At 38.3% G+C, this 27,007-nt stretch overlaps 1 protein-coding gene across 3 annotated transcripts; it reads left to right on the plus strand.

Annotated features, from left to right (window-relative positions):
* Positions 1-1,040: 1,040 nt before the first annotated feature.
* Positions 1,041-25,410, plus strand: crtc1b (CREB regulated transcription coactivator 1b). Of its 3 annotated transcripts, none has more exons than XM_030132018.1 (14): positions 1,041-1,204; positions 4,434-4,550; positions 5,012-5,137; positions 6,656-6,717; positions 6,962-7,056; positions 7,566-7,651; positions 7,745-7,788; positions 8,776-8,999; positions 10,958-11,106; positions 12,842-13,081; positions 14,333-14,419; positions 18,384-18,470; positions 21,242-21,416; positions 22,872-25,410. In XM_030132018.1, the coding sequence occupies exons 1-14, from the start codon at positions 1,079-1,081 to the stop codon at positions 23,081-23,083; spliced, it is 1,830 nt and encodes a 609-aa protein (XP_029987878.1). In that variant the 5' UTR covers positions 1,041-1,078; the 3' UTR covers positions 23,084-25,410. The 3 variants fall into 3 exon arrangements, with proteins under 3 accessions (XP_029987878.1, XP_029987879.1, XP_029987880.1); XM_030132019.1 differs by having other exon boundaries at positions 7,581-7,651; XM_030132020.1 differs by lacking the exon at positions 14,333-14,419.
* Positions 25,411-27,007: the final 1,597 nt, after the last annotated feature.

The raw sequence follows: 27,007 nt of genomic DNA on the forward strand, positions 1-27,007 counted from the left end.
TTTTTCGTAAGTGTAAATGTTTCCATACGCCAAAGTACCATAAAAGTTAATTGCCATTGTATTCTATATTACCTATTATATTACAGACATATTACATACATGAACAAACAAAAAAAATTGCTTTTGGTGGACTCCAGAATGACAGAACTCTCTCTTGTCATTTTATGTGACTATAAACCAAACATCTTATTGTAACTGGCATCTATTTGGACTTAAGTAAATAAGGAGTTAATGTGGGTCTTCTGGTTAAAAAAAATCAACTCTTAATCACAGTATCTGATCTGAGTCTGAAGGAAATGTTTTAAAAGTGTGTTTTCTCCGACCAACAGTACAGAGCCAAATGGTACTAATTCTAAAAGCAGATCCTGTCATTGAGAAAATAGAAGTAACAAATAGCTGGGATAGTTGCATGAAATGATATATTTCAGAAACAAAACAAACAAACAAAAAGTAGTAATTCTTAAACTCCAGGAAAAAATTAGAGATTCAATGAATTTCATAATATTTTTAGCTTAAGGGTTGTATTGCAACAACCCAGACAGCCTAACCACTTTATGCCCAGAGTTCATATGAAGAAAGAGTTTTTTTTTAAATTCTTATTTCACTGTTGTTACATTTTTATTCTGTCTTGTAGATGACTGATTCAGGTGTAGATTTAAATCTGCACCTGTGCAGGTAAACAGCCCTATTTCTACTTGTCTTTCTGCTTGTTGAATGTTACTGCTGTTAACTGTGAAATTTCCCCATGGTGGGATAAATAAAGTCTTATCTTATCTTATCTTATCTTATCTTATCTTATCTTATCTTATCTTATCTTATCTTATCTTATCTTATCTTATCCTGGTGTACTACGGTTTTTAAAAGAAGTAAGAGTAAGTTTCATGTTGCTCTAAGAGTATATATCAAAACACATTCATGTGTGAAAGGGAACTGGACCAAAATAACATCATGACCACCATCAGTGTTCCAGAAATGTTATTATTATCATCAGCAGCGGCGGCGTCGGTGCGTGATGACGACACTCAAAAGGCCCAGCGTGGTGCGTAACGTGACATTCCATTGAGAAGAAGAGGGAAAGATGGCGTCCTCTAACAATCCTCGCAAATTTAGCGAAAAAATCGCTTTGCATAATCAGAAACAGGCGGAGGAGACAGCGGCGTTTGAAGAAGTGATGAAAGACTTGAACATCACCAGGGCTGCACGGGTGAGGCGTTCAAGGACCGGCTGTTTACGTTGTGTTGCATCGTTGTTTGGCAGCCAGCGAGCGCTGCGGAGATAAATCTGAAGGATGGGGATGCTAAGTAGCTAAAGTTAATAACGTCCTTAGCTGTATCACTGCAACAGCACTTGATTTTGTTCCCACGCTGGCTCTTAATAACACCCACGAGTAAATAAAACCGTACGATACCTGGTGTGCACTGTCAACTAGCATTAGCCTAGCTAGCTTGTTGGTGAATTATGTGCACCTGTGCTCCGTCTGTGTCGGTTTCATCAGACACTGCTGTCATTTTAACAGCCAACAAACACCCTGAAATGTAAATCACTACGAAGTAATCTGCGGGGTAGCGTTACAGATAAATTATGCAGCACTGACTGGGTTTAGTTGGAGATAAGTGACATTTAAGGCTATGTGTGTTAAATACCGTTTCCAGCTGCGGTGTTAATAACCTGTCACTACCTGACCGTTTACATCCTCTGCACACAGCTGTGTTTAGTATTTTAACAACCACACTGAACCTGCAGACTCTTAGAAAACGAACCAGTTTCGGATACACACCGTGCTTGTTCCATAAATATGTGTTTTAATCCAGTCTAACATCCAGACATGGTGCCATTAACTTCTCTCGTGTCAGTTTAGTTTAAGGTCATTTCATGTCAACACACCCACACTTATGAGGTTTTTCCAGGTCATCACATGGATAAGCTTGGAAAAACATCATGTAAAGATTTATGTAAAATTTATATGAGCTTGAAAATCGTATACCTCTTCTCAAAATTGTTAAAGTTTCTCCCTTTTCTTCATTGTTGTGGTTCTGTTTGTGTGTCTAAACCTCAGCAGCTGTTCGTTGTTCCACTGGAGAAAGTTGAAATTTGTACAGAAAACCCTACAAATGCTCAGGAGAATGTGCACCTTGAATTCTTCAGTATAATAGAATGCAGTCAGTGATAAAGTGAATGAAATTAGATTATTTCTTTACCCTCTAGTTTGCACTTCCTTTGAACCTGGATATGATGATGCTGTAGTTTTATAGTCGTTCTTGGATAGATAGAGAAGTCTTTATTGTCAGTGCACAATCATACACAGTATAAAATACAATGAAATTATGGCTCAATACTTTTCGGTGCAGAGGAAGATTTAAAAAAAAAAAATTATAAATGTATATAAAAATACGCACAGGGCAACTAAAGTGTGTAAAGATGTAAAAATATATCAATATCTTATCTAAAAGTTGTTTGCATTTGTATCAAATCATTCATTGTTTAACACAGGACTTTAAAATTTAGTTACAGACTTGAAAACTTATAACTAGCATGTACTTTGAAGGATTATATATGAATTTACTTGAACTTTTTAGTGCCAGTGTTTTATAAATATGTTGTTATTTTCCATGATAATTTAATAATCAATGTGGCGAATAGAGGCACCACTTCTGCAAGTAACATGGCATAAAGTCAAAGTATTCAGGGTTCAATAACAGAGTAAAATGAGGGTGTTTGGAGGACGACTTAGATGCTGCTTTTACCATTTTACAAGTTTGCAGAAGACTGAGGTGCGTGGTTGTTGATTTGAGAGATTCATGGCAAGAAAATGTCATGTTTTACAATAACAAATAGGTAATTTATGTTAAGTTTGGGCCATTTTTATTATCACACATATAAACATTTTTGAAAGCATCCAAAAAGGTTCTAGCAAAAGCCACTTTAGTTGGTTTTGATGCAGTCAATGTTGATTTAATAGGAATATGGCTTAGGTGGTGCTCTAAATGGCTTTGATTTTTCATATATTGAGCATGTCACTGTCACTGTTTATCAGTACCAGGGTTTTTTCTATCATTATAAGGCTTTGGAGCTGTAAAATGTAAAGAAATGTAAATGATTTAACTTATACATTGTCCTTAAAGTTTGTTGGATCTTCAGTAATAATTACAACTAAATCCAGCAGAAGAAAGAGGAATTGGAGAGTTTTAGACACAGAGAATCAATAAGGGAAAGTGTATTTTGAGTACAGTTATAGGATTTACTTTATTTATTTATTTATGAGAAAGAAAAATCCATGACATAAAATGATCGGGCTGTTTGAGTTGCTGTGAAATGACCCTTAAACTAAAAATATCATAAAATCCATTGAACTTTTCAATGTTTTGCCAAAATATATTTGTAAATTCATACAGTTATCCCAGATATTTATTAGTTCTGCTGCATATCATTGTTTTGCATCAGTTGGTACCATTTGGTTTTGGACTTTTGGCACAAGAGAATACAAGCTTTTAGAACCTTTCCTTCATACTCATATGTTGTGATTAAGGGTGGAAATAAAGGTACTGCATAGAGTTAATAAAGTCTAAATAGCATGGACCTATTGGAAGATGCCAGTTATGGTGAAGTTTATTGTGACATAAAACAGAATGGAAGACAGTTTTGATATTTTAGAGTCCTTCTTTTTTGTTCTTCAAAATATTAAATGTATAATAAACCTTTTGTCAATTAATATCCTCTCGATCAACTAGCTAATTAATTATTCAAGTAGCCATTTCCGCTCTGTTAACCGAAAAAATATGAACACCCTGTTGCCAGGAAACGGTGCTAATTGTCAACCCTGTGGTTCTTGTGTTTTTCTGGAAATGATGCCTACTTACCACGCGCTGTGTCACTGTAAACCTGAGCCGAGCTGCCAGTTACTGCAGGGAAAAAAAAAAATCATTTAACTCAATTATTAGTCAGTTTGTGGACTCTGCCAGATTTCTTTGTGTTACCATTCGAACACCGTCCATTGCATTTGTTCAGATCACCGTTCATCGTCCACCTCTCCAAAGTAGACACAAGACGACTGTGAGTGAAATGTCTGTGTAATAACATACGTCTGTGACTGCTCCTGTATCCAGACTTGTGGTTATTGGTCAGTTGTGCTACTTGGAAAGTCTGAGTGTAAACTACTCAACATTCAGGTGTCATCTACATCTGCTGATGTGATGTTTGTTTTTTTTTTTAATTTTTTATATATATACGTATGCCATGAAAGATGTTGTCTGCCTCTCAAGTGTACATGAACGATCCACCTCTGCCCGTCTCACCATGTTTCATCCGTCGATTAGTTGACTCATTTTACATTCTCCTCTGTGGACCGGCAGGCGTCATTCATTTTTAGCATCATTTTTTGTTGTGTACCAGATCAATCATTCACTCATGCTTTCATGCAATTTTACTTTGCACAGTTGCAGTTACAGAAGACCCAGTATTTGCAACTAGGGCAGAATCGTGGACAGTACTATGGAGGCTCACTGCCCAATGTCAATCAGATTGGAAATGGCAACATTGACCTGCCTTTTCAGGTGAGCCCCTAGCCTCTCTCAGCTGGTAAATAAACGGTGTATTCTCTTATTCTTTTGGTGAACGATTGGCCTAAAGTTGGGGATTCCTGCTGTAGCAATCGAGGAAGGCGTTTCAGGCTTATCCTGGGCTATGATGGCTCAAGTCTGTTCAAAAATGACCTCCTGCAAAAAAAAGGATTCATCCAGGTTCAGCAGAGAAAGGAAGCCACAAGTTAACTCCAAGGATACCATTTCCACCTGCAGTGTAATTTGGTTCCTAAATTTTAAAGTGTACCATTGCTTGTCATGGCTTTCCATCTTTAAGTACATTTGCCAACTCGAGCATCAGTATGGGGGGCCCATGGCTTGACTCATTTTGAAATAAACACATTTGCACCATTAAGACACCTTATTTTTTGCAGTAATTCTGTTGTACGTGTCAGCACTGAGCTAGGTTTATTGACTTGGTGTTTTTGCTCCAGAACTCGGTGCTGGATACCAGTCGGACAACCAGACACCACGGGCTGGTGGAGCGGGTTTACCGCGAACGGAACCGCATCACGTCTCCTCACCGCCGGCCCCTGTCGGTCGACAAACACGGACGCCAAATATCCTTTTGTTAGGAGGTTGAGGATGCGTTGAATGCTTGTGCTTTGAGGTTCTTTAAAACTGCGTATGACTTTTGTCGGCAAATTTTCATCAAATCTGTAAAACCCTTGTCATAGCCTGAGTATCAGGAATCCGTTAGTCTTTCTGCGATTACGCACCTGAATCACTGAAAGCCGAAACCTAATTGAAACCGACACTCTGTTTTTTTCGGAACTCCACGCAGCCGCATTAGCAAGAGGCAATGAAGCCATTTCTGTGTTTGTTGCCACTGCGGCCATAATGCAGCTGTGTGGAATTCTGAAGAACCCAAGTGACTTTCGTTTAGGTTTTGGTTTGGTATGTAAACAAATGTATGGCTTGTGATGGAGTCAACTTCGAAGTTGTTCACCATGAAGGAAGTGATTCAGGTGCATAATCACAGAAAGACTAACGGATTTGTGATACTTAGGCTATCACTTGGGTTTTACAGATTTCGTGAAAAATTGGTGCCAAACGTTCTACGCAGCTTTAACACTATGAAGTAAGTAATGGACACAATGAGCCCGTTTACATGCACACTAATAATCCGATCAATATCTGATTTCTGGAGTTGTCAGGTTATTCAATTGATCATGTAAACGGTTTAATCTGATATGTTTTAACAGAGAACAGCAGTAATCTGATTATGAGAAATCGGATTAACACACCAGGATTTCTGCCCAATATTCATTGTCTGTGCGCATGTATACAGGTGAATCTGATTTCCATTTAATCATAGAAAATGGAAGTGACGTGATAAAACATGAGTTGATGACAATAATAGAAAGTTTGATTGTACTTTTATTACATACTCCAAATTGGAGTAAAACGTCTAAACAAAGGTTTTTCAATTATCGTATTTCTGAAGTGCATAAAAATACATCAGATATGAGTATTACAATTATCTTATTACTCCCAGTTATCTGATTTAAATTTTTTTTTTTTTTTTATGGTCATATAAATGGGCTCATTGACTATTATAGCATGTTTACGAGATTTTAATGTTGTAATGTTTTCAGAGTGGGTTCACCCAGTGCCTGCAGTTACTGCTGATTCATTCATATTTCAGAAATCCAGGTGTGTTAATCTGATTTCCCATAATCAGATTACTGCTGTTATCTGATAAGATATATCAGGTTATCCCGTTTACATGATCACTTAATCTGATAACTTTAAGAATCAGAAAATGAACGCAGTATTAGTGTGAATGTGAACGGGCTCAGTGTGAGTTGAGAGCTTGTTGTTGTGCAAGTGTTCAGTGCACGATGGTGTATTATTACTGTCCTGCTGACAGCTTTACCCCTAAAAATCTATTCCATCACTTGATGACCGAATCACAGTCCAAAGCCTTTTCTTTTTTAGAAGTAACTGGATGCCAGTAACGGTTATCTGTTGCGTATAAGATCTGTTTGGCCGAAGCTGCCATGAAGCGTCAAAGTATGGATTAGTTCAGATCTATTTTTCATCTCCTGTACTTAATCAGCCTTAACTAAATTCACATTGACAGCTGTCCCTACAGCTCAGTTTACCTCTCCCCACCGCCAGACACTAGCTGGAGAAGGTAAGCCATGCCCCCCCCCTTGTCCCCTTGCCAAATTGATAAAGACAACAAGGCTTAATGATAGACACAACTCTATTCCAAAACTAATGAACATTAATCTTGTTGGGAAAAACAAACTCACAATAGACTACACATGGCATTGTAGTTTGTGAGGCAGTGAGTTTTCTTGATCGATATGATGCCGATGAACTGAGGGTGTTTGGCAGTGATTTTTGCTGATGTATCATCTTTCCGACACATACAGGACAAACTCAGACTCTGCCTTACATCAGAGCGCTATGAATCCGAAGCCCCAGGAGGTGTTTGCGGGAGGATCACAGGAGCTGCAGCCCAAACGAGGTAATGGAAGATCCAGTTACAGAGACACAGCCGCTTTTATTTATTAATGTACAATGTGCCTAATGCAAGCGGCGAACTGTAAAGGACATAAAAGGGTTGATGTTGGAGAGAAGCTGTGTTGTTGGTTTGTAACTGTAGATCTGCACTGTTAGTGAAATATTTATGGAGAAAATGGAAACTGATGCCGGTACAGTACTCACTGAGTGAAGCTGACTCAGGGTGATCGAGAGGACGGGATCAATAATTCACTGATTATCCATGGATTATGTCTGAGCCCCTGATGTAATGAAACCAAGATTGGCTGGAATCCACTCACTCTGTCTGTCTCGTGGTCACCTTGCTATTTTTAGGCACGCAGGAATCTAGTGCACAGTGTTGTATTCTGCATGACTGGCTGGGATATCGATGACTCACTTCTCGTGCTGATTTTTTTTTTTTTTTTTTTTTTTTTTGTATTGTTGTGCATTTTGTCAAAGCGAGCAACCGTTTCTTGCTGTTTCACTAATTAGTACTGCTGCTAACAGTGCCTGGGACGGAGAATTCAGAGTCAAACGCAGAGAAGGATGCACAGAAACAATTATGGGAAGACAAAAAGGTACTGTTGAGTTGAATGACACAGATGAAAAAGAGGTCTTATAATGCATGTAAATCACTTCAGATTAGTGGCTAATCTGTGTTTGGTCTTCAGGAGGATTCGTCAAAGCCAAACACGTGTGATGTCCCGGGAATCAAGTGAGTAGTTCAGGACGAAATTTAAACTGTGTCTACACTGTGCTTCCATTTTTAAATGTAAATACAGGGTTCAAAGAAGAACGTCAGAATGACAGAAGACCGTCAGCTAAAAGCTCAACAAAACAAATTTTCGGAAAACAGAACACAATCCAAACAACAAGCACTTACATGGTCAAATATCTAAACCAAGCTAATGATCTGAGGCCCGCGTATGTCATGAATAATTTAATAAAACAACAAACCACTGAGACAAACTTTGTAGTGCTAAGCTAACCTAAGCAGATCCAACTGTACAAGTATTAGAATTCTATCGATTAAACTCACTGAACAAGAGAAAAATAAATGTTGCATTATGACGCGATGAGTACGAATTTAGTGTTACCTTTGCTGTTTTCTGATCATAACCTAGTTTTATATGAATGAAGTTTCAACATAGATATGCATCTCATTTAGGAGCATATATGAAAGTGGCCTGGGTCGGATTAGGAAAAAAATGTATTAGTGCTGTTCAGACTGTCATAAAAAAATCAGATATGAGTCACATATGGGTGTTGATCTGACGGTGTATAATGCCGATAGTAACACTTGTACATACACACATGTATACTGTCAAATGTTGTTAGTGTGTAATTTAAAAAAAACCCACATGATTAGTTTTATTGGCATTGCTGTTCATTTTAGCATGAAACACATCCCAAATTAATGTGTGTTAATGAGTGGATGGCGCCACAGTTTGTATAAGAAAAGGGAAACTCTGGGGTGTCATTGTCTGTAAATGTGTGTGTTTTTGTCTGACACCGCCCTGGGGTTTCCTAACTAAAACACTGTCAGCAGACTTTGTGAAAGTCTCACTGGAGTAGAGTGGATGCCAAGTGTAAATGTAGCAAAAATTATGCAATTTAAAGCAAATATGGACCAGTGTGGACGCAGCCTTAGTGTTTCATAAAAACAGCGCAGGGACACTGACGCTGATCTGTTGTGTTGTAGTATTTTCCCGTCTCCAGACCAGGAGTTGAACCCGTCCGTGCTCCCAGCTGCTCACAACACCGGAGGGTCGCTGCCTGATCTGACCAACATCCAGTTCCCTCCTCCGCTGTCCACCCCCCTGGACCCCGAGGACACCGTGGCCTTTCCCTCCCTCAGCTCCTCCAACAGCACAGGCAGCCTGACCACCAACCTCACCCACCTGGGCATCAGCGCTGCCAGCCATGGTAATGCAGGAGGAGGCAGGAAACGCCAGCCACCCAGGCCTCACAGACAGACGGCTCAGTTAGATCAGACCAGGGGTGTCAAACATACGGCATGTGGGCCAAACCCGACCTGCCAAAGGGTCCAAACCGGCCCACGAGTTAAATTTCTGAAATGCACATTCAGCCCAATTTTATCTCACACGTACCATACCACTAAAAATAATTTTTTCTCTTTAATTAAATAAGTAAAATTACATGAAAATGTTTACTTTAGCAAATTATCCTTTAACAAAAAGTGTGAATAACATGAACAGATATGAACAATGTGAAATGTCTTAAGAGAAGCAAGTGCAATTTTACCAATATTCTGCCTGTTACTAAATGTTTTGTGTATTTGTAGATCCACTGTGATCTGTAAGCTGTCATGTACATGTGTAAATGAGAAACTGAGGAATTTTTATTGTTAAAGTTGCTCTTATTTTTCTTAGATTTCCGGTTCATGGTTGTTTGTGTGATTCACATTTTTAATAGTTTGTGGATGTAAGCATTTTCATTATGTAATTTTACTTTTTTTCACTCTAAAACATAGAGAAAAGTTTAGAATTTAAATTATTTATAAGTTATTATGTTATTGTTTTTACTGTTCCTGCCCACTTCAGATCAAATTAAGCTGAATGTGTGAATTAAAATGAGTTTGACACCCCTGGATTAGACCATGAACATCGTATAACACACAAAGAATCATGGATACAATGCAAAAATCTAAATCTTACCAAGTGTATTTTTCTCATTTCTAGTCCAAGTATCTCATCACAAAAATAAGACATAATCACCTAAAGAGTTGCTTGTAAATGCGATATAAGAACTTATTTTTAGACAAAAGATCTTGAAAATCTTATTTCAAGAAATCTTGGCAAGATAATTTTCACTTGTTCCACTGGCAGATTTTTTTTTTGCTTGAATTAAGCAAAAAAACATCTTGAATGGGCTGATTCATGTACAAAATGTCCATTGTCCCAGAGTATCGCCAGTCAAATGCATTGTGAGAATATTAGGATGTATTATTTAACTGGTTTATTCGGTCCATATGTACCCCCTCCAGTGTAAACACATGGAGTGTTGGCATCTGTGTGTAGTCTGGACCAGCAGGCTGTTGGCTTCCTTTTCCTCATTTCCAAAGCAGGTCTGGTTTTTCTGAGCTGATGATCTGTTTTGGCTCGGCAGCATCAATTAGTCACAGCCTCTCATATTTATCTGCTCAGTGTGGGCAAACCCCCGGCGCTACAGAAGTGTTTAGAACAGGGGAGAATGCAGTCCAGTCGATGTAGTCAGAACCTCACAACTTTTAGAGATGATGTGAATTGTGTTAAGGTCCTCTGCTGTTAATCTAACTTTAACCAGGTTTTTAAATTACATTATTTTGATTAGTTAAGTATTTATTATGCACTGATGGATGTATAGTATTTATTTTTAATATTTATTCAGAGGTCGTCTTAAATGGTGTATTCGTGAGTGCATTACAGCTGCATTCTGGTACCAGTTCTCTTCTTTAGAAACTTGCTCAGTGGCAAAAAAACAAAAACAGAAAACTTGCCTTCAGTGTTACTTGTGTGTTTTGTGACTCATTGCACATGTGGACTAGCATGTCATCCATTTTCCCTAATTGTACCTATGGGTGCTCAGATGGTACTAATCTGGCAGATTTTAGAATCTCTTTTTTTTTAGTGTTCAGAAGGCATAGAATGTGAAATTTCCATGATGAAACTGAAAATAAGCAGTGATATCCAACCAGTACCTGCAGTACTATGACTGTCCACTAGAGGAAGTGGAGTCACATCCAGATTTCTTTTTACATCACTAATTATTACATATATATATAATTTTTTTTTTTTTTTTTTTTTTGCTGTTTACAATGTCTCTACACCGGTAAAAGCAGTACTTATTATTATTCACTGATTTATTTCTGTTTTGCGCTCCAGGGATCCCTCCCTCCCAGCCCACCATGACTGTAACGGCACAGCGCCGGCAGCCCCCGGTGGTGCCCCTCACCCTGACCTCTGATCTCCACCTACAACAGTCCCCTCAGCAGCTCTCACCCACCCTGACCTCCCCAGTCAACATCACACAGGTAAAGGACACAGTTGGATCATTGTATCATCTGGGTTCGAACATGTAAACGGCTCATTCTGAATATACATCACAAGTTTTATGTCAGTTTGTTCTGTGGGCAAATCAAATATCTGCCTGTTTTTCATGCAAGGGTAGAGGTGCATATATAAAAGAAAAAGACCACATGTCCAGATTGAGAAATGCACCAACCTTTAAACACTGTAAAAGTTTTGGATACAAACAAATATAGCAGTGCTGACATTTTCAAGGTGAAGGCTGAAATAATGAAGAAAGCGTTACGGTGTTTATGGTGGAAAACTTCTCTTATTTTGATGTAAAGCAGTGATATTCAAAGTGTGCAGCGCCCCCTAGTGGTCCACGAGAGGATGTCATAAAAAATTCAAATTTATATCAGTGTTTCTCAAATCACCCTCATCTGACTTCCAAAGCAAAGTTATGAGGACAGATATTTGTTTTCTGAATTGAAAGCAAATCAAATGTAGCCTAAATAAGCCTAAGTGTAGACTTTTATTGAATTTGTCGGTCCGAACCCGCGTTTTGCGTCACCGTCTCGATACAGTTAGCTTACTTAGGTTGCCTATTGTCATATCAAAGACCTCTCATGACTTGTGATTTGTGTCGGAAATGAAGTAGAATAGCTAAAAAAACAAAATGAAGAGTGACTTGAACAGTTCTAAAATATGACAATGGATCGGTGACTGAAGAGAAAAGCTGGAGAAACAATGACTAATGTTAGCAACAAGGTGCAAAGACGTCGTGTTAGCATCGAGCTGTTAGCACCATTTGTAATATACCACAGACTTCATTTGTAATATACTAACTATAATAATATTGTAATATAGGCTGTTTAAAAACTTGGTCCTTAGTGTGAAAAAGTTTGAGAACCCCTGATGTAAAGAAATAAGATATCTTAAAGTTAGGTATTCATGACTGCATATTAGTTAAACATTGATTTTCAGTAGTTTATTTTTAGCTGGAATAACAGATAAAACAGAACATATTGTCTCATTAGCCTCAGAATAATTGCCTTAGTCATACTATTTTCAGGACATAATCAATGATGTAAAATAAAGTAGCAGTGTTAGGAGATTAAAGTTATGCACATATCACAATTTGCCCAAAAATTGTTATTAATTATTAGACAATTATGCTATGAGGCTAATGACATGTAAATCAGTGACTGTATTTAAGAAGTTGAAGCAGAAATTGTGAACAGTGTTGTCACCAGTACTTTGCAGCCAGAAGTGACCATATTTGGACAAAAGGAGTGGAGCTGCAGGAGTGTCTTCATCAACCTGAGATCTTATGAACAGGGCGAAGACATAAAGCTGAAACAGAACACTTAGTTGAGGATCAGAACAAACAAATGAAACATGAGTCCTACAACAATCTGACTGACATCAGTGTAAACCTTTGAATCTTTAATCTTGTTTGTTGTTTAGCTCCCTTTTCACTCTCCCTCAGAAGGCCCTGGCTTTTCCCAGGCTGGGGTTGTAAATATAAATGTGTTCTTAATCTTTCATGTTTGGTTAAATAGTAGATAAATGCATAAAAATCTACAACCAGGACTTTTTGTTGCAGCATCTAGTGGTCATCAGCGGTATTACACGCTGATATACTTCTGCATTGTGTTCATTTTGGAGTCCTTAGCCCTTAAACAGTCATGTCCCTCTACCAGTGCACCAGTACAGTATGAATTATTTGTATGTATGTGTGTGTGTGTGTGTCCTCAGGCCATGCCAACAGAGTCCCTGACCCTGGAGCAGCAGCTGGCCCAGTACCCCCTGTTCAACCAGCTGACGGCTCAGGCCCAGGCTCAGCTGCTCAGCGACCTCCAGAAGCAGCAGCAGACTCTGCCTCAGGGCATCCAGCTCATCACCTTGCCAGCTCTGGCCTCCACTGGTACAGCCTCCGCCACCGCCAGCAGCCCCTCCCCCGACAGCCAGACCACCGCCAGCATCAGCATCGGCTCGGTAAGGCTCCACGCCGTCTGCTCAGAAACCCAAGTTCAAACACAACTAATCTGATGAACTGTATGGGATCATTTTGCTTATTCATTTTCCCACCCTTAAAGCTCTGAAAGTAGTGAATCAGAAAACATCCTCAGTAAATATCCTCACATCCTTTTATGCTTCTAGACTTTTACATTGATTTTTTTTTTTTTTTTTTAAGTGACTCACATAAGGAGGAGAAACACATATTTGCTGTTGACAGCTGCCACAAAAACATGTCTTTTTCCCAGTGACCTTTTAAACCCAGCAGTTCAGTAGAGACTGATGTTCTCACTTTGTAACATGACAGACTGGCAGTAATTCAGCACCTACAGTTATTGTCTGAGCTTTTTATGGGCCAAGGCATTTTAAGACATTCACTATATGGACAAAAGTATTGGGACATGTTGAATTTAGGTGTTTCTTTTCTAACAGGGGTCTGGGATACAAAACAATAATGACAATTGTCATGATATAGTTTTATATTGGGATAAATATCATTGCCTTGCATTGGTTAGTTTTATTTGAATTGTTACCTTTGCTTCCAAAATGCATCAGAGATGTTTTTTCCTTCATTTCTCTCAACATTGATTTTGTTTTTTTTATCTCTGACTGTGATTTTAAATGTTCTGCCTCTAAATTTCTACAACATTTTTTGTGCTCTGACTGTAAATAATAAATATGTAAATAATAAATTACCATCTACTTCCTTCACATCTCACTTAGGATGAAGAATCTCCCATTAAACTTTAAGGAAATATTGATCTTTATATTTCAAATCAGCAGGAACATCTTACAGCTGTAGACATGATGTGTGCTGATATTTTTGTCCATATAATTTATAAACAAGCAAAACAAACCAATGCAATGATATTTATCATAATATAAAACTATATTATGACATTTGTTGTTATTGTTTTTTAGCCCAGACCCTTGTTTGGAAGGAAACACCTGAATTCAACATGTCCCAATACTTTTGTCCATATAGTGTAGTATTGTTTACTGATATAAGTATTTTTCTTACTATACATTAACTTCAGTCTTCAAACATACCTGACACATAAAGGAAACGGCCCCAGTCTCTGTTGCTTTGGTGGTGGTGGTTAATTTTCCCACCCTGTGTATGTGAAACATGAGCCGAGGCCTCAGCTGATGCTCTACGTCCCGGTCTTTGAGGTTTCTTGTGTGACAGGCTTGAAGCGTAGTTCTAGCTAACCCTCTTCCCTCCAACAGTACCGCAATCAGACTGGCTCACCAGCCACTCAGTCTCCAACCTCCCCAGTCTCCAATCAAGGCTTCTCCCCCGGCGGCTCGCCTCAAGTAAGGGCCCACCCACCGAGCTAGCTGCTTTCTGGGGAAAAGCTAACTGTAGATGAGTTAGGCTGCTTTTCATTCTTTGTACCAGCAGTTAACCACTCATGGTGTCAGCAGCTGCATAACTCATTCCTTCATCGCCACTGTCTCTGTTCACTGTGTGCATGACAACATAGCAACAGTTTGTTGGTGGAGGCTCTCATCATTTCTTATTTTTAAAAACATCAGTCTGTCAGCGCACTTAAGTGAAGCCTTCTTAGCTTTTCTTCCTCTTGTTTGATGATTCAGTATTGTCCTCTTCTGTGGTTGAGCTTCATTGTGATGACAGTCAGTGGACTAACAGAACAATAATGCTACTGTTTATTCCTGTACTGTAAAAGAAAACATGATTGTTAACTGTTATTTCACACAACTTTGCACTTTTTCTGCACTTATAACTAAAATACTTCTTAAATAGATTTTTTTTGTTTAGTTTTTTTATGATCTAATTTTGAAATAATTTTATGTGCTTGACTTAGTGCTGACCGTTAAACTTTCTTTCCGTCGTTCTCTTGAACATTAATCAGCGCAGATGGGGTGTTTTATGAACTATCAGTATCAGCAGAATCTGGCAGCAGCGGTTAATATTATGCATCTAAAGTGAAGCTGCTGATTTTGAGGAAATGGGAATAAAATTGGCCAATTAATCATTCACTATGGATAAAACCTCAGCAGTAGATTTCCATGAAGGAAAATAATTTTACTTACATTTGAGGCGTACATTCACACTCAGGAAGCAAATTTATCTGATGGATTCCTGAGCCTCATGTCCTTAGATTAGAAGTAATTCTTGTAGATAATTCACATTATATTGTCATTACAGCATTGAACAGTATTATCACAGATTTTCCTCATATCATACAGGCCTCAGAATGATTGGTTTTATACTTAATAATCTGTATAAAAGAGACGCCTTTAGTCTGAACTCTTTTATGTCTGCTCTGTCCATACACATGAACTAAACAGGTCAGTTGTAGGAAAGAGTATCTCAAGCCTCTCAGTTATCAGGGGACAAAATACTGATGTTTAAAAAAAAAAAACTTCACACATTGTTGTTTAGAAGTGGCTGATAGTTAAAAAAAAGGTCTTTAGGCCACAAGTAAATGACAGTCTCTCTCTGAAAACCCATGGGAAACCTGGTAAAAACAATTTTTTTTGCTACTTTTGCATTAATCCAGAAGCGTTCACTAAATTGTCTGCAGTCAGTGAGTCCAGTCCAGTGAATGTCTGCAGTGGATGGTTGAAACCTGAAGGCCATATTTAAGACCAGATTATAGTTACTAATAGAATAGATCTTTATTGTCACTGTCACAGGAACAATGGAAATCGATTTAGCAGGCATTTCTTTGCAGCAGCAGACACTTAAACACTTACCTAAAAAGAAATATTAAAATATACAAAAAGCCAACTCTATAATATAAATAGAAGAAATATGTGTAACATATAATGGATATATACAGGTAATATAGGATATATACAAGGTGAAATTGAAAATGTGGTGCATGAGATGTGATTATTGCACTGAGGTAGGGTGAGTATTAGTGAGTATTACTAACTCTAAAACTAGTGCTTTGTAATAATTTTGTGAATATTGAAAAAATTGTATTATTTCATTCCATCTTCAGTAACATTTGGCTCTGTTTTACGAACATGGCCACTTCATGGCAAAAAAGTAAAGAAATGTAACTAAAGATAATTAAATAGTTAAATAAATAAATAAATTTCAGTTTTGTATATGCAATGTGTACAAACATATCAATACACCAACAGTATGGAGACATAATAAAAAGCAAGGCGAGAAGGATAACCATTTTACCCCCGCCTCTGCCAAAAAAAAAAAAGACAGAAGATAAAATATTTAACAACTAATGCACGTTATGAAACCAAATAAAGCTAATATTGGTGACGCACCAGTGAATGAGAAGCGTTTGATAAAGGTTCGACGGACTCTGCCACTGATAGAACACCAATCACACGGCATTGACTCCTTTTATCGCAGATCTATATCCTGAGGGATGTCCCTGTATTTTTCAACCCAGGTGTTATTCATCTTTTGTCTGTTACATCTCCATCACACGTCATCACACGATTGCATTTTACAGACCACCACTGAGTAAATTTAAGGATTTCTTTTTTTTTGGGGGGGGGGGGGGGGGACGTTTCTCTGATGCTCGTCGTCCTCGCTTTGGTGGCAAGTAAAATGTTATCCTGCTCCATGGTTGTAATGGACATACATGTGTGAACACCCAGGTTGATGAATGCCAGACGTCCCTTCAACAAGCTGCGTTAGAGTTGTGCACAGGGCTGTCACGGCGACCACGTTGTCACGACGATGAGCAGCATCACAGCCGCACTTTGCGCATCATATCTCTGTCCATGATGAAAATATTAGGTTAGAGTTAAATGAAATGTAAGCAGTCTATTCCAAACTAGAGCTGGGCAATAAAATAATGATTATTGTGATAGAATTTTATAGGATATTATTTTAATATTTGGTGGTTTCTTTTCCTTGGAGATCAGCAGCTGTGTGATTGGAATAAGTACTTTTGTCTTCAGGGTTTATTTCTATCAAACCCCTAAATATTAGTTGGTAATTTCGTTATTTTACTCCTGCATGTTCTGATGTTGGGAGAAAAATTAATGTTGTCATAATAGTGTTCAGTGGACTGTCTTTAGATTTCTGGAATGTACACTACAAATAAGTGCAAATAACTGATTTTTTTACACCATTTTTAGCTTGTTAAATAAGATGCTTAGTGCTCACATAGATAGATAGATAGATAGATAGATAGATAGATAGATAGATAGATAGATAACACAAGAGCAAATACACTATACATTATAAATTAGAAGTAAAGAAGAATAAAAATGGGTAAACCATCTGGATAGTTAGACAGTAAGGTGCAACAGTAAAGTAAAATTTAATTTCTGAGAAGGCTGGAGGTCCATAAACAAGAATAAATTGTATGATGGAAATTGTTTTATGACCGTAAATAATAATAGTTAATATATTAAGATAAGATTAGACCAATTCATCACACTACGGGGAAATTCACTGATTAAAGCAGCAACAGGATAGTGTGAAAAAATGTGTGTGCATAAAGGTAATAAAGAGCAAACAATACAAAAAACAATAATGGAAATAAAACTCTACAGGCTATATACATATTTACATAAGAAGTAGAATTACAGTATATCAGACGGAAAAATCAAAATAAAAAGTGAAATGATATAAATAACCTTTTTTATATATATATATTTTTTTTTATTGATTTATTTCGAATATGGAAATGGTACAAGTTTCCTGATTGCTACTAATTGAGTTCTTTGCACAACATAACATAGAAATGAAAATTCAAGGAAGCAAAAAATAATAATGTACACAAAAAGAGAAAAAGAGTTGTGTTCAAAAAGGAGTGAGAAGAAGCATAGCTGATTAGCTCTCACCCAACCCAACCTCTGAATCAGGAAGGGGAGTTTTTGCCTCCTTGCATCTTTTATGTATCATTTATTGCCTCATTTTCTAAATTTTTTTGTCTATTTATGAATAATGGAACCATGTGATTTCTTTAACTTTCACTCAAAATACGTAAAAGGTCAGACCATTGTCACAATAGTTATCAATAACTGACTTATTGATTATTTCCAGTCGTATCACCCAGCCCTATTCCAACCCAGTACTCTTCCATTTCTTCCAGTCTGTCATCAGCTTCCTCTTTTCGTTCCTTAACTGTAACAGCCCTGTTCACAAACCCATTTGCTTCGATCACTGCTTAGTCTGACAGTTGTGTGATTTGTGTTTTGCTTGTGTTTTTTTTTTGTTTCTATCGCTGAAACGTCTGCTTGTGTTCCCCGGTTACTTCTGTTGTCCTGCTGAAGCCACATCTGCAGTTTTAATAATAACACTGGGTTCATTCCTGCTCCTCTTCAGCACATCCCCGTGGTCGGCAGCATATTCGGAGACTCGTTCTACGATCAGCAGCTCGCATCGCGGCAGACCAACGCTCTTTCACATCAGGTGACACACGTAATATTTATTTATTAATTAACCTTTTTTTATCAGGGAAAAAAATCACATTGAGATTAAGAACTGTTTTACAAGGAAATCAGTTACAAGATTACACAGTTAAAACACAAATAACTGACACATTTGACAATAAATAGTAAAAACAGCATTTTTTACTTAATTTCAAGGTGCGGGAGACTTTCGTGAGCAATTTTTGAGGAATTTTGTTGCGACATGCATTGTGGGAAATGCTGGTTCGCTCCGCTGTCTGGCAGCAGCAGCTGGAACAGACACGAGGTGAAAACGGCAAAAGCTCCCTTCCCTCTATGCATATTCCTCCAGCCGTTTCCACACCTTCGCTTCCCACAATGCACGTCGCGACAAAATTCCTCAGATGCCCGAGTTCCCTCCCGGCTCGGTTTGTAAACATATGGTCTGTTTATGGTGGATGGCACTTTGAATTGTTCACCGTAATGCAAGAGGTTCAGGTGAGTAATCACAGAAAGACTTACAGATTCTTGATACTGAGGATATGACTGAGGTTTGACAGATTTGATGAAAAATTGCTCACAAGTCTCCCGCACCTTTAACCTTTATTTAAACAGGTTGGTCCCATTGAGATGAGGGATCTCTTTTTCAAGAGAGACCTGGCCAAGACTGTAGCGATATAGTCACATCATTACAGTTTACAATTAAAAAAAAAGAAGCATTTGCAAACCCAGACAAAATACATAGTTGAAACATTTACAGACCAATGGCCTCGATTCCTGAGTTTTGACGCTCTCTTTAAAATCAGTCAAAGGAGTCAGTGTTTGTAGATAGAGCTCAGACTGATTATTTTTGTTTCTGATATGTGTATTATTAGTGCTACGAAAGGGACAGAGTTCATTTTGATGTGAAATGCTGTTGGAAAATGGACAGAGTCTATCCTTGATATGTGTAGCATTTTTGTGTTTTGTGCTTAGTCAGAATTTAGTCTGACGTGTAGGATTTGGAGTTACTTTTGGGATCTGACGTGGGAGTTTAGGGTAGGTAGAAGGATGGGGTAAGGGGGCAGGAGATTACACTACCAGGCAAAAGTTTGGATTCACCTGGTTTTTCTTTATTTTTATGACTATTTTCATTGTAGATTCTCACTGAAGGCATCAAAACTATGAATGAACACATATGGAATTATGTAGTTTAAAAAGGTGTGACAAAACTCAAAGCATGTTTTATATTTTAGATTCTTCAAAATAGCCACGTTTTGCTTTTATTACTGCTTTGTGCATTCTTGGCATTCTCTTGATGAGCTTCATGAGGTAATCACCTGAAATGTTTTCCAAAAGTCTGGAAGGAGTTCCAAAGGATGCTGAGCTCTTGTTGGCCATCTGTGGTCCATCTCATGTCATTTAAATAAGAAGGTGAGTCCAAACTTTTGCCTGGTAGTGTATAAATTAAACTTCATCCCGCTTCTTTTCAAATGTTTTCCTTTCTTTTTATAGAAATCTTTTTGTGGTTTGGTTTTAATGTTATATTTGAAATAAACAAACAAACAAACAAACTGAAGCTTGTTCCAGGCGTCAGGAGCTGAAAACCTATAAGATTTCTGTCCTAATTCAGTCCTTATCTTTGGAACAAACAGTTTCAAAGTCTTCATTGAGCAGCGATTGTAACTGACATGATTCCAGGTTAAGAGTGAACATAAAAGAAGAAGGAAGTCTCCCCAAAATTAAATTATAAGAATTAAAATATACCAAGTGACCAGTGAGCAGATAATGATGACCAGTTTACCATTTACGAGCACATTAAGGGGAAAAAAAGTTATGGAGTCGGCCTCAACAACACTCTGTTTGGATTTAAAAGTGCTCGATGAAGTTAACTCAGTTCCCAGTCTTCCTGCAGCTGATTCCATGCATAAGGTGCAGAGTAAAAAAAAGCCCTTTGACTCAGTTGTGCATAAGCTTATGGAACAGAAAGCAATGCATGATCATTTGTTCAGAGACAATAAATGTCAGAATTTCTCTTCAGAATTAATGTACAAATGTGGACAGGCAGGAGGCCAAGTATTACCTTATACAGGGTTCCTACGCAAGTATAGAAAGTATGGAATTAGATTTGATAAATTTCCGGGTATGGAGAAGTATGGAAAATGGAAACAAATGTATGGAAAAATATTCATGTTTCCAAGACTGTTACCACTGTTCTATTTTCTAAAACATAAAATTATGAATATCTAAAAAAAGAAATGGATTGATCTGTTTTTTTAAAATGTTTGTGTCTGAGCACATACAGTCGGCTACACATCCCAGAAAACATTTGGGCAGATTGACAAGTTGAATGCCCCGCCTTCTGCTTTTATCCTCCTCCAACCCATTTTAAGGCCCGCCCGCCCAGGTGTCGTCAAGTTTCACTGCTGCTTTGACGGACAGGTGATGTCCACACACTGTTGGTGAGCGAGCTATTCAACATGTCTTGTATGATCGTTGACAGAACTCAGAATGGGTAGATGGAAATTCTGTCGACTGGCTCATAAATTCCAAATATAAAGACCGGTTGGTTGGTTGGAATTTTTTACCAAGACATCTGGAAATTAGGGTCTGGAAAAAGTATGGAATTTTGACATTTCAAATGTGTAGGAACCCTGGTTATATATAAACATGTACTAATGGCTGATCCTTCGGGTGGAGCAGGACATCCTACCTGAGAGTGGAACTCACAGTGCAGTGTCACTTTACAGATGATAAACGCCAAAGTTCACGATGTTTTTTCCGAGTCTGTGACGTAACCTCTGCTTCTCGTAGCTGGAGCAGTTCAACATGATCGAGAACCCCATCAGCTCCACCAGCCTTTACAACCAGTGCTCCACCCTCAACTACACACAGGCCGCCATGATGGGCCTCACCGGGAGCAGCCTACAAGACTCGCAGCAGCTCGGATACAGTAGCCATGGCAACATCCCCAACATCATCCTAACAGGTAGGTACACCACACGGACATCTGATCAGGGTGCTTGCATTGGTCTTGAAAGTCTGAAAAAGTATGGAATTTTGGAATGCTGTTTTCCAGACCTTGAAAAGCCTGGAATTTTGTGTGAAAGTCTTAATAAAGTATGTAAAAAAGTTTCTCTCATAGTTGAATTTTAGAGTATGCGCAAAGCCACAGAATCTGTTAAGAGAAGAAATACATGAGGAAAACATAAAAAACTGAATATGATTTCACTAACCGGTCGGTACTGGAATGATTCTAGTGAAACTTGTTTGTGTGATATTCATGCACTTTTAAGGTTCACATAAGTTTTGAAAATGTTTCTGTCGGTAAAACATAATTTACTCAGAATTATTCATTCATGCATTTATTAAAATGGACTTTTCTATTACACACAACAGGTACAATCTCAACCCAAAAAGTAGGTATGGAAGAATAAACGTACATGAGGTCAAGGTCTTGAGGGAAGAAATGGCAGTTTTGAAAAAGTCTGGAATTTTTATTTGGATAAAGAGCAAACACCTTGTCTGATGGATTTTAGGTGAATGGTGAGGTTTATGATTTGAGCCAAAATGATGTAAGACGCCAAAAAACACCTGATGAAATGAAAACAAATGAATATGTTATGACTTGCAGACCTGAATGGAATGGTGTATTTAGGCTACAGGTTATTAACAAGAGAAAATAACAAAATTAAAATGTTGACATTTTCAACATGTCATGTCCTGGATGTGTTTCATTATTTTGCTGAAACGTCCAGCTTTGACCTTCATGGAACTGAGCATGTGGGTTTGGAGAATGAAACAATACTCAGTGACTTAAGAGTGATTCTTAATGCAGTATATCACAAATGTGTTGTCGGGTCCCGCCTCCTTCAGCGCAGAATTGTGATATCTGTGACATTTCAATAATTTAGTCAGATGAAATGCCACGTGACCGTTTAGACTGAAACACTGGAAAACATCCAATATATAACTGATTTCAGACCATGTATGAAAGTGTCCTGGGTCTGATGTGAAGAAATCTGATTTGTGGTGTTCAAATATGAGTCACATATGGAAAAAAACAGTCAGACTGGGGACACTTTTCCCTGCAGCGTGAACGTAGTGTAAGAGGGAATTCACCAACAGAACAGAGCATGTGCAGAAGGGAGCATGTTGGTTTGCATAATGGAACTAGACTTGGCAGAGTTCAGTGACTTAACAGTGAATCTGAATGTAATAGATCATAAATGCATGGGGTGAACTAAACCTTTTGTGTATTTCTTACTGTATATTGGAGGCAGTGTCCGCCTGTATATGTCCATCATCTCTGCCTTCATGTTTGTGTGTTTTTACATTGTAATCCAGGTTAATTAATGTGTCAGAATCAGCAAAAACCTGCTTTTCATGTTGTAACGCCCGCTCCGTCTCCTTTGGCGTCATCATCCACTGTCTCGTGTCTCAGTCACAGGTGAGTCTCCGCCCAGTCTTTCCAAAGAGCTCACCAACTCGCTGGCGGGCGTCGGCGACGTCAGCTTCGACGCGGACTCTCAGTTCCCGCTGGACGAGCTGAAGATCGACCCCCTCACCCTGGACGGACTGCACATGCTCAATGACCCCGACATGGTGCTCGCCGACCCGGCCACTGAGGACACGTTCAGGATGGACAGGCTGTAGCGCGGAGGAGGCGCCGCGGCCCGGAGCCAGAAGGGAAAAAATAAACCCCACGAACTTATGAATGGAGAGAAACAAAGGGCAGGATGAACCCTCTCCCTCGTTGCATGGCTGTCCAGCTGTCCGACCTCGCCCTCGACTCTGTGAAGCCCTTTGAAACGATGCGCCACCAAAAGACAACAGGGAAAAAGACATCCAGTGGCTTGCCAGGGAATGGCCTTGCTGTCGTTGAATGAGATTGGTCGCTCAGCGCTTTCGCTAGCCTGCTGTGTTTACAGTGTACCATTACATGCCACATATATTCCAAAACGCACATTTGACAATTTTGTTTTCATATCCACTTTAAATTAGTTTTTGTTATATTTGCTCGTAGCAGGAAGCTGCTAGGACATTGGGCTAAACCGTACCCATTAGAACAGCTGTTTCTACAAAAAAAAAAAAACACGAAACACAGCTGCTTTGTCAAATGAATCGGTTTTCCCATCATGCCGTAACGGCTTTCTATTTCACACTCAAAGCTTTATTTTTGAGAACCAAATGTTATTTTCATCATGTACTGTATGTTTTGATGCTTAATGTATTTATACGTTTTATTTATTTGGTTAAAGACTTTATATTCCATTTCATAATTTAAATTTGATGCCAAATGCTCTCTGTAGGCATAGTGTAAAATTGCACTGATGTAATTTGTGTCTATTTATTAATTACTAACATATTTATATATGTGTTCGTTAAGCTACTTGGTTAATGAAGGAGTGCAAAACTTCCCCATAGTTGCTCTGTGGTGTTCAATGTGCCATTCTCTGAAACAGGACGTCGTAGATGTTGCCATGTCGCGTCCCAGTGCAGTGGTCGAATCTATCAAAACGGTCTCGATTTAAACAGTTCCAGCACCGGTCTGGAAAACGCCGCGTGCTCCAGAAATGGGTTGGTTTTACGCCACTTGACTTAACTTTTTTCTGAGAAAATTATCAGGTATTTCTATTACACTAGAAAGTGAGAAAACCATGTTCAAATTCATGTCCTGCCATGAAAAGCCAATACGTGCAGATGGCGTTCACCTCCACCGAGGAAACCGTCTGTTTTTAAAACCAGAGAACACGAAAAATCGTCAATCTTTTTAAGTCGTCACTGTGAAATCACCTGATTTTGCCTTACATGAGTATTCTACTGTTATGTGTCCAATGTGACAGCGTATTTTCGTAACTTATTGTAACATTTTCTTAATGTTAACTCTTGGTCGGTGAGTCGTGGTTACGTTGTGTAAGGTTTGACAAATCAATGTACTGTATTTTGTAGCGGTACAGTTTCTAGCCAAATTGCTGTTTGTTGGTTTTGTTTTTGTTTTTTTTTTAAAGTCGGGCAAAAAACAAAACGAAGAAAAAAAAATCGCAAGAAGGGTTGGAAGCGTTTGAGAAAGAGCGCAATTATGGGGAGGCTTTTTGCTCCTTGATAGGGAAGCTCTAACAAAACTGCAGCCGACCTTTGCTCCAGGAATCGACGATCGCTCGAACAGAATGGAAGCCTGTTGAAGAGTTTTCGTAAAATTGCACATTCAGAGATAACAGACAGGATACGGATTGATATTTTTATTGCAGAGCTCCAGAGCAGTTTTGTTAAAGATACCAGATGATTGTTCTAACACTTGAATTTTACAGATGATATCGAAATATTTATTTATTTATGTTTTTTTGAAATATTTAAGGCCATTTCTTGGGCAAAATCTGCTCATTTTGATTCAGTGTAAACAATGGAAGTAGATATATTCTAGATAGAGTCTAAAATAGTTTACAACAGAAGCGTTTACACATGTTTTATCTGAGATGTCTATACTGATGGATCACACACTACATCCATGACACAATCCTTGAGGTTTTTTTTTTTTGTTGTTGTTTTTGTCGTTGTTCAGATCCGGTGCAAATCGATCTGCTTCGGCCTTTGTCAGAGTTTCCCTGAGAGTCGTGTGACGGTCTGTGGGATCATGTTTGGTATCTTCTGATGTTTGTGTACAGACGTGCTAAAACATTTACTTCACCTGTTGGGACACTTTTTATTTATTTCCTTTCCCTTTCACCCCTAAAAGGAATCACATTTGGTTTCAACTACACACCTCACTCAAACTGTTTCATTGTGGACGTTTCTCCTGCATCAGTGGTTTTGTTCTGCCTTCGACTGATCTGTGATTCCTATGCAAATGAAACAAACAAAAAAAACAACCTTCAAGGAGAAATCCACCTTTGTTTCCTTCTTGTTTAGAGTTGAGCTGGATTTACACTCGATGTTCACTTTAAAAACTGAAAAAAAAAAAAAAAAAATACAGGAATTGGTGACAACAGACGAAATCAAGTGCAGTCAGCGTTTTGTATCTTTAATTTATCTGGACTTTGGAGCCCTGTGCTCCATCAGATCCAACATCTGCATCCCAGATCTCCTTTGCAGGTGTTGTTTCTTCACCTAAACCTCCCTCTGACTCTGACTTTTGCTGCATCGGTGCTTTGACAATCAAGTGAAAATCACACACTGAAGTCTAGATTAATTTCCACATAATGACAAGCATAAATCCAGCTTGACTCTGAAAACCGGTTTCATTCTGATTTCGTGAATTGTGAATCCCTTTATAACACTAATGCATCTCCCAACATCCTCAGTATTATTAACCCTTTAGGCGCTGGAGTTTGGTTTTCTTAATATTCAATTTTGATAGCAAGATTTCAAAAAGCTGTGTCTTGGAGGTGGTTTGAGATAAAGTCATACTGTAAATGAGAAAAATATTGGATATGACCCAAAGTTTATGACGGGAGTAAATTTACTCATCTAATTTGCATATTGTGACATCACAGGGTGCTGGCCATATTAGATTGCATAACTTAGTAAAACTGAAGTTTTCTTTGTGTTTTTGTTTTTTTTTGTCATCTTATTCTTAAAATGAATTAGCTTAAACATTAGTAGAAGTAGCAGTAAGTTTAGCTGCTTTTTATCCAAAGGAGCAGAGTAGACAAATCTGACCTTCTCTATTAAAACTAAAACTAAACAAGTGGCTCCAGGCACCACAAACCCCACTCCTCACACGTGTTGTAGCTTATTTTGGCATCGATCCAGCTGATGTCATCATGTCTATGCGTGTGCTGATGTCAGCAGATCAGTTCTCTCTCTCTCTCTCTCTCTCTCTCTCTCTCTCTCTCTCTCTCTCTCTCTCTCTCTCTCTCTCTCTCTCTCTCTCTCTCTCTCTCTCTCTCTCTCTCTCTCTCTCTCTCTCTCTTCTATATATATATATATGTGCCAAGTTTGAAGTAAATTGAAACAAAATTTTTATAGACTTTTGAAATGTTGTCTAATATAAGTAAATGGGAGAAAAAAGAAAAAAAGATTTAAGGAATTTATAAAAAATTCTAACTTTGACCTATTTTTCCCCAAATGGAACCACATCTACTCTGGGTCACTGGAAATCTATAAACCCAATTTGGTTTGAATTCAACTTATAGTTTTGCTGCTAGAGTGTAAACAAACAAACAAACCAAAAACATTCCCCCTTGCCTCCCCTTCGTGGGGTAATAAACTTAATTTCCTAACTCAGCTCAGGACCACACCTTTAAAACTGGATTTTCTTCTTCACTTTGAATAGAAACACGACCTGAAATGGTGTTAGGATCGAAGGGGCACATGTTCGCCATCTGTTGGTGGGAGGTGGTAACAACATTTGGAAGCTCCGTCTTGAGTTATGGTCTGTTTTAATCAGTTACGTTGTTTGTTGCAGTACTACAGCTTTGGTGCTTAAAGGGTTAACTATCCTCTCAAAACAAGAAAGAAAACCTTCTATTTTTGAGATGTCAAATGCAAGAAGGAAGAGAATTAAACACTAAACGATCAGAATGAACCTCCTTTTGATTCTCACACAAAGCTGGATTTTTCCGTTGGATCCCATGTGAT

This window comes from Sphaeramia orbicularis, chromosome 4 (assembly GCF_902148855.1).
Source record: "Sphaeramia orbicularis chromosome 4, fSphaOr1.1, whole genome shotgun sequence".
In the NCBI taxonomy this organism is placed as follows: domain Eukaryota; kingdom Metazoa; phylum Chordata; class Actinopteri; order Kurtiformes; family Apogonidae; genus Sphaeramia; species Sphaeramia orbicularis.

Excerpts from the sequence above, each read along its gene's own strand:
- crtc1b (XM_030132018.1), top strand. The coding sequence starts at position 1,079 with ATGGCGTCCTCTAACAATCCTCGCAAATTTAGCGAAAAAATCGCTTTG. Across the intron at positions 7,057-7,565 it reads GGAGCTGCAGCCCAAACGAG|TACTGCTGCTAACAGTGCCT; the intron begins GTAATGGAAGAT and ends TTCACTAATTAG. Across the intron at positions 14,420-18,383 it reads CCCCCGGCGGCTCGCCTCAA|CACATCCCCGTGGTCGGCAG; the intron begins GTAAGGGCCCAC and ends GCTCCTCTTCAG.